The 14781-nt window shown below is 50.2% G+C and overlaps 1 protein-coding gene and 1 long non-coding RNA gene across 5 annotated transcripts in view; both read right to left on the bottom strand.

Annotated features, from left to right (window-relative positions):
* Positions 1-14781, bottom strand: part of COLQ (collagen like tail subunit of asymmetric acetylcholinesterase) — a 76821-nt gene that overhangs the window by 11068 nt on the left and 50972 nt on the right. For 2 of the 4 annotated variants that reach the window (XM_058729849.1, XM_058729850.1), the window contains exons 13-17: positions 12754-12893; positions 11746-11865; positions 11242-11362; positions 9768-9870; positions 5239-7839 (exon numbers count right to left, since the gene is read on the bottom strand). In XM_058729849.1, coding sequence (XP_058585832.1) covers positions 7770-7839; positions 9768-9870; positions 11242-11362; positions 11746-11865; positions 12754-12893 — 554 coding nt within the window. In that variant the 3' untranslated portion in view covers positions 5239-7769. Of the gene's footprint in view, positions 1-5238; positions 7840-9767; positions 9871-11241; positions 11363-11745; positions 11866-12753; positions 12894-14781 lie in introns of those variants that run through there. The other 2 variants (XM_058729846.1, XM_058729848.1) reach the window with 1 other exon arrangement.
* On the bottom strand, positions 291-1594 carry LOC131511809 (uncharacterized). The gene is made up of 2 exons (XR_009261753.1): positions 1150-1594; positions 291-520 (listed from the first exon to the last, which is right to left on the bottom strand). It is a non-coding gene; the product is annotated as an uncharacterized LOC131511809 (long non-coding RNA).

Here is a 14781-nt window from a genome sequence, read left to right as displayed (position 1 = left end):
ACAAACTTCTAGGTGGGCAGTGACCATATTCCTTCTTAATTCTCTGGTGTTTCTCACCTAATGGGTGCTCAATAAATTTGGAGTGAATACAATTATGCACTAAGAGAACTAGCCTAGGAATCCTCTGCTGCTCATTCTGTAACTGGCTCACATTTCCTCAGGTGGAAATAGGAGTTAGATTTGAACCAGGACTCTCAGTGGGGAAGTGGTGGTGTCCATTCCTCACTCAAGGGAGTGTGGTCCTCAGTTAACTGTTGCCACACAATGACACGTAACAAAGCATCCCAGAATTCAGTGGCTTAAAATAAGCATTTATTTTGCTTACAACTCTGGATTGGCGATTAAGACTGGGTGTGGCTGGACAGTCTGGTCTTGACTGGACTCCATATGCCTGGCAGTTTGCAGACTCAGCTGATCTAGGAGGACTTGGCCAGCACGGCTGGAGCAGTTCAGGCAGGCTCCTTGTGCCTTACCCTCTAGCAACCTAGCCCAGCACATTGTCATGGCAAAGGCAGAGACACTAGAGTGAGAGAGGAAACAACCGCCTCTGTCACAATTGCTAACGTGTCATTGGCCAAAGCAAGTCACAGGGTCAAGTTCAGAATCAAGGGGTGGGCAAATACAGTGCATTCTGCCAGGTGACGGGAGGAGTTGCAAGGTGTAGGTACAGAGAAGCGTGAGAATTCGGGCGATCACCGCAATCAATCTACTTCCTCCACGTACGCCATGTCTCTACCATGGTTGACAACACTGGACCATATAATCACTAAGTCCTTCCTCAACTTGGCTTTTCTCCTGGCCAGTTAAATAAGAGTCCACGTAGGGGTTAAGGCCAGTTTCTGTCCATGGTTCCTGCAGAGGGCACCCAAACCAAGCAAAGGCTCCTCTGGACTTGGCACTCTGCCCTATTCAGAGTAGCGTGCTTCCTTTCCAACCTTTCCAACCTAGAGCACCATTCATTGCCTATTGCTAAGTAACAAATTACCCTAAAACTTAGTGGCTAAAACAACATTTTATCTCATGGAATCTGTTGGTTAGGATTTAGGACAGAGCTTGGCAGGGCAATTCTTCTGGCTTCAACTGAGGTCACTCAGTGGGACTCAGTTGGCAGATGGGCAGGACTAGAGAATTCAAACTGGCTTCACTCACATGTCTGGCACCGTGGTGGGGATGGCTGGAAGCAGGCTCATTAGGACTGTCAGCCAGAGACTCTCTAACACAGCAGTCTCAAGGTAACTGGTCTTCTTACGTGATGGCTGCTTTCTCCTAGAATGAGCATCCCAAGAGCTGCTTGGTTGTTTATGACCTAGCCTGGAAAGTCACACAGCATCACATCCACAGTATTCTATTGCTCCAACAATCAAAAGCCCACCTGGATTCAAGAGGGACACAGATCCTATGTCCTTAATGGAAGAGCATGTAAAAAGCCACCTACCCAAAGTCCTCCCGCCCCCCCCCCCCCCCGCCAGTGTATTTGGTCTACGGCCATTGTTCTCAGATGAGATGTTTCCCCAGAGTAGTGGCTCCTAAAATGTGGTCCCTGGTCCAGTACCATCAGCATCCCCTGGGACCTTGTTAGAAATACAATCAAGTCCCCCCCACCCCACCCCGCCCCAAGATCTGTTGAATCGGAAGTTCCAAAGTGGGCCCCAATAATCTGTGTGACAAACCCTTCAGGACATCCTGATAAACCCTAAAGCTTTAGAACCTCTGCCCCAAGGAAACAGACTCCCTTGGTGAGCCTCAAGTGATGACTATGGTATGACTGCTTTCAACTTCCCATCCCAGGTGTTAGACTGAGGATAACCTGGAGTGGTGCCTGCAGTGGGGTATGGTACTCTGTGAACTGGAACGTCAAAACCCAACATCTACAAGAGGTATTAAGGGAGTGGAAAGATGGCAAGATACTTCCTCGTTGTCCTTGAAGAAATTACAGGAACCAAAATAATGACATATTCAATTCTCTTGAGGTAATAGCATCTTGGCAGATTTTCATGATTACATGGGCCCCCTTTCCCATCTATAAAGGTGGTAGGACAAGGGGGAATAGACAGCAGGGGAAATAGCTTATTTCTTCCTTTAGTGAGGTTGTTTCTTGTAAACTTGTCTGACTCTAACTGTCTGGGCTGAAAAGAACTCAGGTGAGCCCCCCCAGAGAGAAAGCCCCTCTGATAAAGGCAATGTGAGTTCACTTCCTCTATGCCCCAGGGTAGGGGTGGAGACAGTCCTTAACCCATTACTTTTGTGTGATTTGCAACCTCTTGGAATGGTTATAAATGAAGATGCTGGAGAGGAACCCACACTCCTGGAGCCTCTGGGCCCATGGGTGGCAACTGGGGGCTGCTGAAGTGTAACAATCTCCCTGATGAATTGCCAAGATACTTGATCTGTGAGCTCATTGTTACCAAATGCAAGATCTGAGTTTCACTGAAACTGGTTCACAATAGAGGAGGGATTGGGGGAGATAACTGAAGTAAGGCAGTCATTGGAGCAGAAGTCGCCCTAATTATGAGGTTTGGAGATTCGTAAGCAATTCGACCCATGTGTCCTCTATGCCCATGTTAGAGTGATGGATGACCAGTATGTCCCATGATGCTCAGAAAATTTGTCCTACCATCTTTCCAAGCACTGCTTTCTAAGTACTAGTTACCGAGTTTCCTCTAAAGACCGTACTTTGCTCACAAATTTGTCATTCAGCTGGCTTTGCAGGTGGATAAAGACTTCTGGGGCCAAACCCCATCCCTGTGCTTCCTTGGTTGTTAGGAGCCTGTGGGCTGACCTGGATCTTTGGGGATCAGTTGAACGGAGCTTGGGCCTCCGTTACTGGTGAAAGGGTTAAAAACCAGTCCAGACTGAGAGAGGAAAAGTCGGCCCTGTTTCTGGCATTCATCAGAGTGCCACAGCAGACACTGATAAAGCCAGCTGCAAAGTTAACGGGAAGCAATCTTCCTGCCAGATCTGCCGTATCATGATCACTCTTTTGAGGGACTACTGCTTGCCTTTCAGTGACGGCCCCAGCCTTGCTTTTTATTCCTGCAACCTGAACAAAAATCACGGTGAACTTTTGTGACAAAATTTTGCAGCGTGCAATGCTATCAGTAAGATTGAAACTTTCCACTCTTGCCTGGAAGACCTGAGCCACGTGAGTCACTTTGACACAGAGAAGAAGTTTCAGTTTCTACCGTAGATACAGAAATTCTGATAGGGATTTCCAGGCATAACATTCCACGCTTTTTTTCCCAACTAACTTTGTAGTTTTCCAAGGAATCAGGACCCGGGTCCACTGCCTAGTCCAGGCTTCATCTTGACCCCCGTTATACACTGCCTGCTCTGCTTTGAGCCTGTCCCCACAATGCTGCTTTCACTTTCTACCTATACTCCACCTCTCCCCCCAGATCCTATCATAATCTGGTCTTTCTTGGTTTGGTGAAATGCCCCATTGTTCTCTGGTGTTCGGTGTCCCTCTGCAAGTCAGCAAACCTAATTTTATTGGTCTACAAAAGTTTTGTTGGTTCATCCCTGGTGGTATTCATCAAATGGGCCAATGTGCTGCAAAGTGTGAGAACCACGGCTCTTTTTCACTGACTTGTAGTAAGGGCTGTGGTCCAAACTGCCATCAAAAGTGGACTCATGCAACCAGCCTCAAAGGGGGAAGAAAGAGACCCCAGGTCCCAAAGAGGTGACCGATTTGGTGTGAGTCACCAAATAATCATGACACAGATAAAACCCAGCCCTCCCTGAAGAGTTTCTAGGTGTCAGAAATTTTAACCATATAATCACTAAAATTCAACACAACCCTGAAAATAAGGTACTATTATTCCCAGTATAAAGACAAAAACAGAAAAGTAAATTATGCAGGATGATTAAACAGTGCACTGGTGACAGCCAGGCTTCAAACCCAGATACGTGAGTCCAGTCCTCTTCCTTTTTTTCCCAAAAGCAAACTACACCACCTCTTTCACTACCTATGCCTCCCTGGGAGAGGCAGCCTCTCTCGAGTGGACCTATCAGAATCAGCCAAGAGCTTTTTGGGTGTGAGGAATCTTCCCAAATGTTTGCCTCAAGTGGCTCAGCACCTATTCCTGCCAAAAAGAAAAGTAAAACCAGAGACGGCCACTGTGATGGACACTGTGTACCCAGCACCCATTCACCCCATTTCTGCTCCCCACTATGTCATCCAGTAGCCACCCTTTCCTTACACAGCCCATCTACTTCTGGAGAGTCGCCAGGGAGTGGGCTACGAGTGTTCTTGTAGCTTTTGCCCCTGTGGGTTCAGGAACCCAGCTGTAATCCAGTTAGCAGGTGGCATTCTCCTGACAATAGGAATTGGTTCAGGAATGGGCATGTGACCCCAAACAGGCAATGAGGCTCAAGGTAAGATTTTGGGGTGGCTTCTGGAAAAAAATGTCTTGGGAGCCACTGGAATAGATGTTCTCTCTTCCTCTGGATATCGTAGGGTGCAGATGTAAGCCTGAAACTGTAACAGTCAGCTTGTGACCACCCCAAGGATCAAACTAACAGGAGAGATGCAAATAGCAGAGAGGACAGCTCAAGCAGAGAAATGGAGTGGGAGCCTTGATTGAACCATGCCTGATCTCCACCCTACCTCTGGAGTTTTTACCTTATATTGGCCAATAAATTTCACCCTGTGGTTTATATGATATTTAAGTTGGATTTTCTGCCACCTACCAACAAAAGCATCTAAGCTGGCATAGCCTTTTTTAGCGACCCAACTGCACCTCTGAAGACCCTATGATATTTTCAGCCACTCCATGTGACAGCCTCAGGAGCAGCTGAAGGAATCCATCACCACTCCTAGGCAGGCCCTGTCACCACTGGAGGATAGCGTCCCCACCCACAAGCTGTTAAAGCCAAAAGAAAATTTAGCCCTTGTTACAGTTTCTTCCGGGTAAGGAAATGGAGGCTGTGAGACGCGACAAACCCAGCCTGAGCCCAGGTGCCAGGACTCCGGGTTCACCGTCCTTCCCTCTACACTGTGGCCCCTCAGTTCCCCACAGGACCAGCAAGCGCTCTCTGGAAACATCTAGCTACCTATCCTGTGGCCGCCTGGCCTGCTTATTACAGGTGCCCCTGTTCCTGGGGAACCTGCTCCCTCCACCACAGTTAGCATTTCAGGGCAGGGCTGGGGACAGCCCATCTTCCTTCATCTTTCATTTCTCCATTTCACAATTCCACAGGGGGAGAACTACTATTATCATATACATATATATAAACACGTGGCTTTGAACCCTTTTATTTTCAGGGCCTTTCAGAACCCCCCTTGCAATACTTGGAGACAGACCCCTCTAATATTGTGGGATCTGGTTACAAGAGCATAGGTGGAGGCTCACACACCAAATGTCTACGTATTTACATTATAATCAAACTAACAGAGTGTTCTTAAATATGTTCTCTCTGCTTACCTGTCAGTCACACCTTCATAAAGACCTAGAAGGCTGGGTTTGAATATGGACTATTTAGATTCCTCAAAGTTCTGTGGCAGCACGAGGAGAGCAAGGCCCAGCCCACACTGAGAGGGGCCTCGTGTGTATCTCTGTGGCAACTCCAGCCCGCCTATCCGAGCCCCGTCTGCAACCTCTAAACACAGCTTGTCCCTGGTCACCCCTCGTGCTTACAGGCATATGCAGGTCACACTCAGGCAGGCAGACTTGGGGAAGAGGCCTCAGGCTCAGGACCGCTTGGGTGAGAGCTGTGGTCTCCTGGGTACCTGGAACACGGTCTGGGAGAGAGGTGTCCAGTAGGCATATCGCCTTGGCCTCACAGACTCCCTGCCCTGTGGGGAGGGTCATGGCCAGAGGAGGGCCAGATTGGTACCCTCTAAGGCAAGAGACCCAGGACAGGGCCCCTCGTGCCAGGTCCAAGGGCAGGGCTGGAATGCCATCTCGTTCTAAACAGGGTCCTAAAATAAGGCTGGGGTGAGGCTAGGTTAGCCAGACCAGGCTCTGTGACTTTGGCTAAGTCCCTCCCTATCTCTCAACCTCCGTTTCCTCCCTTGTCTCTGAGTGGGACTGCTCCACATTCTAGAACCCTCTGCAGAGCCTCAGAAACAGTGAATTCAGACCCCTCATTCCAACCAGTAATGCTGGGACTCTGGTCCAAAACCCCCAGGGAAGAAAAAGCCACAGTGGGGAAACAAACCGCTTATATTTCTTGATATCCAGAGATCCCAGCATGAAGGTGCAGCTTTCATGGGAGCAACATCACCCCCAAGGTGTGCAGTAGAGCCTGGGGGAACCCAGCTGGCCAGTGTGCCCATCTCTGGTGGGCTGTCACCTCACCCTTGGGCTGATCCCATCTGCTACAGACCCACTAGTGATGGCCCGCTGAGCCGGAAGCTCTTGTCTGAAGCCCATCCCTGAAGACCTCACCTTCAGGTTGATCCCATCTGCTACAGACCACTAGTGATGGCCCACTGGGCCAGAAGCTCTTGTCTGCTGAGTCCCCAAGACTCAGGCACGTTAAAGTGCTCTGTACAAAAGCTCAACAGCGTCCCTCCATCTGGTAACAAACAAGGAAATCCCATTTGAGGTCTGCCACTGGGGAGACATCTTTCCAAAACAAAGCTCAGCCCCACTCAGGAAAGATGGTGGTACAAGGCAGCTCACAGTCATGCCAGACTAATGACCCTGCAGAAACACGAGGGGCTCAGGCACACGAGCCCCAGAGACACAAGGCTCTGCACTCCAGAGACACAATGGGAAGGTCACAGGGTGTGCACAGGAGTCAGCAGGCAGCCAGGCGCTGGAGCTCAGGACAGAAATGGTCTCTGCCTAGAACAGGTATTCAGTCGTAGGGCCTCATACGGGGAGACCCGGGGTGGCATTCTCCTAAGGACCGGAAACACCAAAAGCCTGCCCAAGTGTAGACTCAGGAAGTCACACCCTCTGGTGGTGAATCTCCTGGACAAGAGATGGACATAAGGGGCATTCACAAGACAGAGGTCCAAGTACTGAGAGCCACGAGGTCAAGGTGGTGCTGGGGATGGTGAAACTATAGAAGCTACCCTCTTGGGAAACACTGAGAAGCAGGAAGGCCACTGTTCTGTTCACAAGCTGAGCACCCAGCTGGGCCTCCGCCCTCTCCCAGGGGCAGAGCACCGGTTTGGTGGCTTTCTCAGGGCTTTTTCACAGTTGGGTCCCTTCTTGGGGGAGCTGCATCCACATGAGGCTGTGCTGGGCTGTGGCCAGTTGAGGGGTTCCTCAGCGGGTGCAGAGCTTGGAGCCACTCCAAGAAGGCGGGTTCATTTCCCTGCTTTGTGGTTCACAGGCCTGGAGAGACCTGACGGCCGGCTGCCCCGGGTGAGAATGCCCACATTTCTGGAGGTCAGAGGAGTGGGGAGTCCTGTCCACCACATGACCCAGATGGGATGACGACAAATTCAAAAAGCCCTGCAGGTCTAGGCGTAGATAACAGTTGTGAGCCAAGTCCACGGTCTGGGTTGGTAACATTCCGAAGAAAAAGGGCACTGTAGGTCGGCGATTTGGCTGGATGGTAGCAATGGGAAAACGGTTCCCAGCGGGGGCATGTGGAAGGTTCTCCGGTACCTCAGATTAAGACAGGGTGCAGTGGTCCTAAGTTCTTCCGGTTGGACCGAGTTAAAAGCATGTCTTAGCAGCAAGAGCTCGTCCTTATTTTTGTCACACGACGGTGACGGAAACCGGACCGGGGGCTGTGAAGTCAATTTGATGAGGGTAGAAAAGCTGCTGCCGATCCTGTGGGATGCAGCCTGCCTTCTCCGCAAAGGCCCTTCACGTGAAGTAGCGGCAGGACGTGGAGTCGATGTAGCAGTAGGGGGTGCACTGCAGGTCCCCATATGACCTGAGGGGGGGCAGATATGGGTCAGGGTGCGCGCAGGGCAGCGGGCACGATGGCTCCTGCCCAGGCCTCAGGACCAAGGCATGTTCTGAGGCCGCCTCTGGTGACTTCTGGTCCACCCTCATCAGACAGCTGTCACTACTGCTACCTCACTAAGGGCCTCAGGGTTTGCCAGAGAGTGCTCTCATTCTCATTTGGGGTAAGAGGCTTGGGGCAGTTGAGTTCAGGCCTCTGCGGCTTTGCCCCTTGAGCCCAGCTGAGGGATCTGGGTGGAAAGAGTTGGTAACCATGTTCTTAACACAGCATCTCTGAGAGAATCACTCCCTTCTCAAGACCTGAAAGGTTTCCAGGCGCGGTCCATTGGTCATACTGTACTGATGCAAATGTTCTATTTCTGTGCGGTCCAGGCCGGCAGCCTCTAGCCATGTGTACCTACTGAGGTCTTAAAATAAGGTTAGTAGGAATGAATAATTGGATTTTTAATTTTAATTAATTTGAAGTTAAATAGCAATGTGTGGCCGGGGGCCACCAGATTGGACAGCACAGCCTATACCTCTGTAAGCCCAAGTGCTAACGTATGATGGTTACACATTATACCCATATTCACAAGCATCCCTTGAGGCTTCTAGAGATTACATGAGTAACCACAGTGAACCAGTGGGTAAGCCCCAGGCTCTATGCAGTCCTGTGTTCCATGTCCAGTTATCTACACTGACTTGTCTCCATGAAGCCATCAACCAGCTCAGACCTGCCACCTCTCTGGCAAGTGCCAGAGGATAGGGCACTTCAGGGATAGGGCAGTACATACAGACACAGAGATACAGTCGGGCCCTGGCCAAGCCTAAAGTGCTTGGAGTTTTGGAACTACAGATCTGTGGTTCCCCCAGCCTGGTTCGAGACGCTGGTGTATATTTGGGGGTGGGCATTGAGGAAAATGCCTTCCATTGAGGAATGCCTTCCATTCCTTGGACAGAGGACAGAGGGGTGGACAGAGTCAGTGGACAGAGGGGTGACCGAAAGACAGGACTGGTGTCTATTTCCCAGCCCTGCTGAGGGCCTGGGTCCAAGCTTACCAGAGGAATAGGGCTGAAAGCAAAAGCTGAAGAGACTGGACTCCTGAGGGACCTAGGAGGTATGAAGGGCCAGCAATCCATTGCGGAACCAACAGGGAAGCAGGAACTAGGGAGGAAAGCCTTCTCATTTTCCCTACAACACTATACAACTCCACATCTGTGAGGATTAGGGGGAATGTGGTATGGTTTTGCATTTCATAGGCCCAGTGTCTTTCAGCTGGCTTGGGAGATGTCAACTGTGGAGGTCAATGTGAACACCCACTGGAGAGTCCCAGATAGAAGTAGAGGGGTCCCTGAAGGGGGTACTAACTTCCCGGGGTTTTCTTGGAACAGTCATGAGCCAGCAAAATTAGATGTTAATGCTGGTGTGATCTCATCTGCACCTATAGTCCTGCCCTGGGGGCCGGAGTTGTTGCAGAGATTTCGGGTTATACAGATGCTTAGATTCTTGGAAATGCCCTGGTACCTCCATCCTCCACTGGGCTTCCTCCAGACCCACTTTCCAGAAGACTAATGTGGTCATGGTAGCCACTGGGGAGCTGCTCACCCAGGGGCAACAGCTGAACGTAGAGATTGCTGATTGCCAGGGGTCCGGGATGGAGCCGGTGACTCTCTGTCTCAGCTCGGCCTCAGAGGCACTCAGGCACCCTAAGAGGGCACGTGGTCATTATGTGTGTGTTGCCTGTCTCCCTTAGGTGAGCAGGGACCATGTGTTGTGCTATTTGTCACCCTACCTCAGTGTCTAGAAAGTACCAGGAGCATAAGCAGCATTAAAAAAAAGTATTTGTGAAGGAAAGAGGAAGAAGCAGGCAGAGAGGGAGGCAGGGGTGTCATAATAGCACACGAGGTGATTCCTACCCAGGGAGATAGGTCTCGCAGGTCAGGTGGCCAAAGTCAGAGCCGTCGCAGTCCTCCACTCCTTTGTGCTGGTGACCATCTCCACAGTAGGCCCGGTGACAGCCTGAGGGACACAGGGGAGTGTAGCCCTGAGAGGGTGCTGGGGTAGGACAGGCCTACCTTAGCCTGTAAGGACTGTGTGGCCTAAAGGATCCACCCAGAGCATGCACCCTCTTAAGCGGACTCCCATAAAGCTTCAGATGCATCCGGGGACTACCCCCTCAGCCCCCCCAAATCCCACGCCAGAGAATAAGGAGACCCAAGCTCCAGCCCACTCCAGCTACTTGTTAGCCAACAGAACAAGAGCAGGCCCCTTGGCCTCCCTGAGCCTCAATATCTCTATCTCAAACCTGGGGCGTGGACACCACCTCCCCTTCACAGGACACACCGTGGGTTCCCATGGAGTGAGAGTCAGGAGACTGTGCACTGGGCACAAGTGATGGCCACGGTGGCTCTCGTCTACAGAGAACTTCCACGACCCTCTTTTTACAGGGTTCCTTCCTGCTGTGTGATCTCCTATTTGACTCTGTCTGCACCAGGGGCAGAAGGGACTCCAGGCAAAGCGGGCATGCCGGGGATCACCATCCCGGGAACTGTCCCGACAAGTACAGCTACAGAGAGAGAGATCCAGCCATTTCTCGGTCCTTGTGCCCATCGCTGCTCATTTACACATCTCCGGCCCTCAGCCAGGCCGGCTCCTCACAGCAAGGACTTAAAAATCACTCAGTGAAGGGACGTTGAATCCTTACTACACCCAGACGACCTGGTGCACATCAGCTCGCAGCATCTCTAAAGAGCTGAGCTGTCAGTACCGACACAGCCAATTTTCAGTGGAGGAAAGTGAGACTTGAGCTGTGAACTGCCCTCCATTCCCCACTCACTGAGAGCCTCCTCTAGGAACATTCGAACTCTACTCCGTCTGGCTCCAAATCCCCCACTTTACACACCACCTCCTGTTTTTGTCACGTGATTAAAAAAAGAAGAAGGAAAGCAAACCCTCCAGTGCGGTGCCGCCTGCCTGTCCCCGTAGCATCCCACAGCCTGAAGTCTGCTTCCCCTAAGAAGGGCTTTGTCACCAGGGCTCCATCTGGTAAAAGTCCTGATGCAAATTCTTGGCTTCTCCCTTTCATCTTTCACTCTGTATCAGCTTTATCTTTTGATAAAGAACGTGAACTGGAACGTGGGTTTTGCCAAGAAGTAGGATTCAGGGAAAAGGAGGGACTGGTGGCTTCTCTAGGGGCAAGACCCTTGACACTAACCCACCATGATATGCGTGGGCAGTAAAAAGTCAGCATTTGGCCTGAATGGGAGGGCCGTCCCCACAGCAGCCCAGGGGTACTCCCTCTGGCTTGGAGATCACCCCAACCCACCACAGCTGGCATCCAGGGGCTTGCCCTCCCTCATCCAGGCCCTCCCCGAGGCAGGCACCACTCACTGATGCAGCTGTCACCCACGTCATCATTTCCGTCATCACACTCCTCCCCGGGCTGCAGGACTCCATCCCCGCAGGAGCCACGGTGGTCCACAGTATAGTCCACAGGGTGGAAAGGGGTCACCTGGCCAAAGAAACATAGGACAATTACTAGGGATGGCATGACAGGTTGTTGGCACTGGGATGGAGACCCCGGGTCTGGGTGGGGGGGTTCCTTCCGGATGGGAAAGGCACCCCTCTCCTATGGCCCAGAGCTCTGCACTTGGCGGGAAGGCTGGGCCAGATCAGGACAGCATCCTGGCCGTGTGGGGATGGGAGACCGTCTGGAACCCTGGCTCCAAGAGGAGGTCCTATGTGGCGGGCAGGGGGAACGGAGAACTGCTCAGAAGCAGAGAAGAGGAGGGTGCCCAGCCCTTCCACGGAAACAGACTGCAGAAAGCTCTGCGCTAGACCCAACCCGTGGCCCTTCTTTCCTCGGGTATGTCCTGAGTGTCTGCCTCAGGGTACCTGGATGGGGAGCCAGCCAAGGCTGTCCTTGAAGTACAGAGATCTCTGATCTTTGCGGAAGGCAATGGCATTTTGGGTGTTCAGCCTCTCGAGCTCCTCCTGGTTGTTGACCACAAAAATCTGCCAGAGAACACACTGGTGAGGATTCCAGAAAACACTTCTATAGGGGTCAGGGGAAAAGCTGGAAGAGGACACAGAATCTCCATCCTTGGGCTGGTTAACGATGGGGAGGGGGAGTCTGCATATCACATGCCGGGGATCCTCCTGAAGTCGGGAGGGATGTCCTGATTCCCACATCTTCTCAACCCAGTTCCTAAGGTCTGGGTTTGCAATAAGAATGTCCACAATGTAAAATTTTTCTAACATTTAAAATGTTCCCGAGACTTAAATAAAAACATGATGTCATCTAATCAAGTAATTCAACATCTGGAAAGGAGTCTTAACAAAACTGTTATACTCAAAGGTGTTCATTACGGTTTTATTTACATTAGTGAAAAGCCTGGGAGAACCGTACAAGTACCCAACAACAGGGCCCTGGTTAAATAAATCACAGCACAGCCGCATGATGGATGGATGATTATGCATCCATTCAAGTGATGAATTAATGTCCAGAGTTACCTCAAAATAATCCAAGGGAGGGTGGGCAGTAGTGAGTGGGTATAAAGAGGAAACAGGATTAACCAGGAATTGATATGTGTTGAATTTGGGTGAAGGGTACATAGAGGTTTATTACACTATTTCTTCTGCTTTTGCATTTACTTAAAATTTTCTATAATTTTTTGTCCTTAAAAAAAAGACAAAACAAAAAAACCTCAAGTTGGACCCACAACCAAATGGACAACTTGGTTTCCTAGATTTTTATTTTTCCCTTATTTTCCAATTTCCTATAATGAGTGTGTACCAGGTATAATGAGGAAATCAGTTTATTAAAAGGCTTTTACAAGCTCTTGGAGGATCAGGTGAGAGGTCCCAATGGATAACCACCAGATTTTCTCCCAGGAGCCTTACCACAGGAACATGAGGGGAGCTGGACCCATACATGGATTCCCTGTAGGAGGGGTTATTCACATTCGTAGGGGTTCCACAAAGACAACTTCCTGGAGGCCCGGGAAATCCTCTGTCCCCTTTGGGTCCCATCACAAGTTGTCCTAGGAAGCAACAGAATGCTGTGTTACTAGAGCAAAGGAAGCGAAAACCAAACAGCCCCAGGGAGATGTGAGCAACCTTTACAACAGAAAGGTCAAAGTCCACAGCATCTTAGGGTAGGCCCTGGGGAGAGGTCTAAAGAGACTCTTTTGATCCAAGATATGGAGGAGGTGATGTTCTCTGTGGGTCCCTTAACCATACCGGGTGTTGGGGTACCTTCCCCAATTCTCTCCGTTCCCTTTCTCTACACTTTGGAAACCAGACAGACATTCTACTTCCCAGATGACCTTGCATGCAAGGTCTGTGATGGGAGAAGGGTAAGCATCTGAGAAAGTCTATCCTGATAAGGAAAAAACAGAACTGGTGAGAGACCTAGCTTCCTCCTTCTTCCTGTCTAGAAGACAGACAACATGCCTGGTGCAGCAGCAGCCACATTGCAACCCTGAGGTAATAGGTATGAGAAGAGAAGCCAACATACAGGAAAGACCAGGGGCTCATGGGGCATAGGACCCTGATGGTGACACTTAGAAGCTGAACCAAAGTCAGCCACTGTTGACCTCTCTGGACCTCCTCGTATGAGAAAAACAATCTCCTTTTTGTTTAGACTATTATTAACAGGGATCTAAGGAACACAATGCTGACAACTTCTATTATTTTTTTATTCATTTTATTTTGTCCTTATTTGTGAGATCTTTATGAAGGAATTTCTAAAGGTGGGTTTCTTTCATTCCTTCTGGAAGAAAATGGAATGCCTGAAAATGCTCCACCTACTTATTCTCCCCTGGTACTGAGAAGAGTGTCGTGAACGTATATGATTAGGAAATGTATTCCCTGCAATGTGGGTGATCTGCTTGGGCAGTAGTCTTCACCTAGACTTTTAAAGGTCCTAATGTCCAGGCCACACTCCAGACCAATTCCATTAAGAATGCAGAGAATAGAACCCAGGCATCCATACTTTTAAAAGCTCTCAAGATGATTCCAGTGTATACTAAGGTCGCGAACGCTGGTCTAAGGAAACGGTCTTTGCACAAGCCATTTCCCTACTAGATTATTCTTCCTTCACCCTCCATCCCTCCTTCCTCAGGTGCCTTCCAGCTAGCTTCTGATCTGGATTCAAATATCACTTCTGCAGGGAAGCCTTCTGAATCTTCGCACTCTGGCACGTTCACTTGGATAATGTCATAGTTCCCTATGCCTTTTCTTCACAGCACTTATCTCTGTTTGCAATTTTGTGTCTTGTGAGATTATCCGATCAAGGTCAATCTCCCCCAGTGGAATATAAGCTCCACAAGGGCAAGGTTGATGCCCATTTTCATTCACAAGGGTGGGATACACAGTAGGGACATGATACATGCTTGATGATGGAATGAATGGATGCAGACTCACTGGAAAGAAAAGGTGTTCGGAAAAGGCTTAAAAACCCCGGTTGGCAGAAAAGAATGAGAGCAAGAGCCATCCAACAGGGAGAGAGGAAAGAGGAAACATAGAGACTGACGAAGGAAGGAAGGAAGTATGCCTCCTCCTGGAAAAGTAAGGGGAAGTCTGGAGGCCAGTCACTGGTTTCAGGTTGTATAACTTCCCAAGGCAGCCAGCAACTAGGGACACAGCTGGCAGATTCCAGAAGGGCAGAAAGTAAAATGACTCCAGGGGAAAGGTCTGGTCAGGAACCCAAAGAAGCAGCGTTAGCTAGAGGAAGAAACCCCAATGGGAATACCCTCCCCACAACCTTGAGCCTTCCTGAGCTGGTGGACAGATATGTCCAAGATCAGAAGAATGCCAGTACGAGGGCTGGGGCGGGGGCGGGCATTGCCAACATTTCATACCAGGTTGTGGTAGTTGCTGGAACAAGAAATAAGAATACAACGCTGTAGGAGGAGCTCCAGTCCCGTG

Source organism: Neofelis nebulosa, chromosome 5 (assembly GCF_028018385.1).
Source record: "Neofelis nebulosa isolate mNeoNeb1 chromosome 5, mNeoNeb1.pri, whole genome shotgun sequence".
Lineage (NCBI taxonomy): Eukaryota > Metazoa > Chordata > Mammalia > Carnivora > Felidae > Neofelis > Neofelis nebulosa.
The sequence above is the reverse complement of the archived record's forward strand: the minus strand, read 5'-3'. Positions and strand labels throughout refer to the sequence as shown.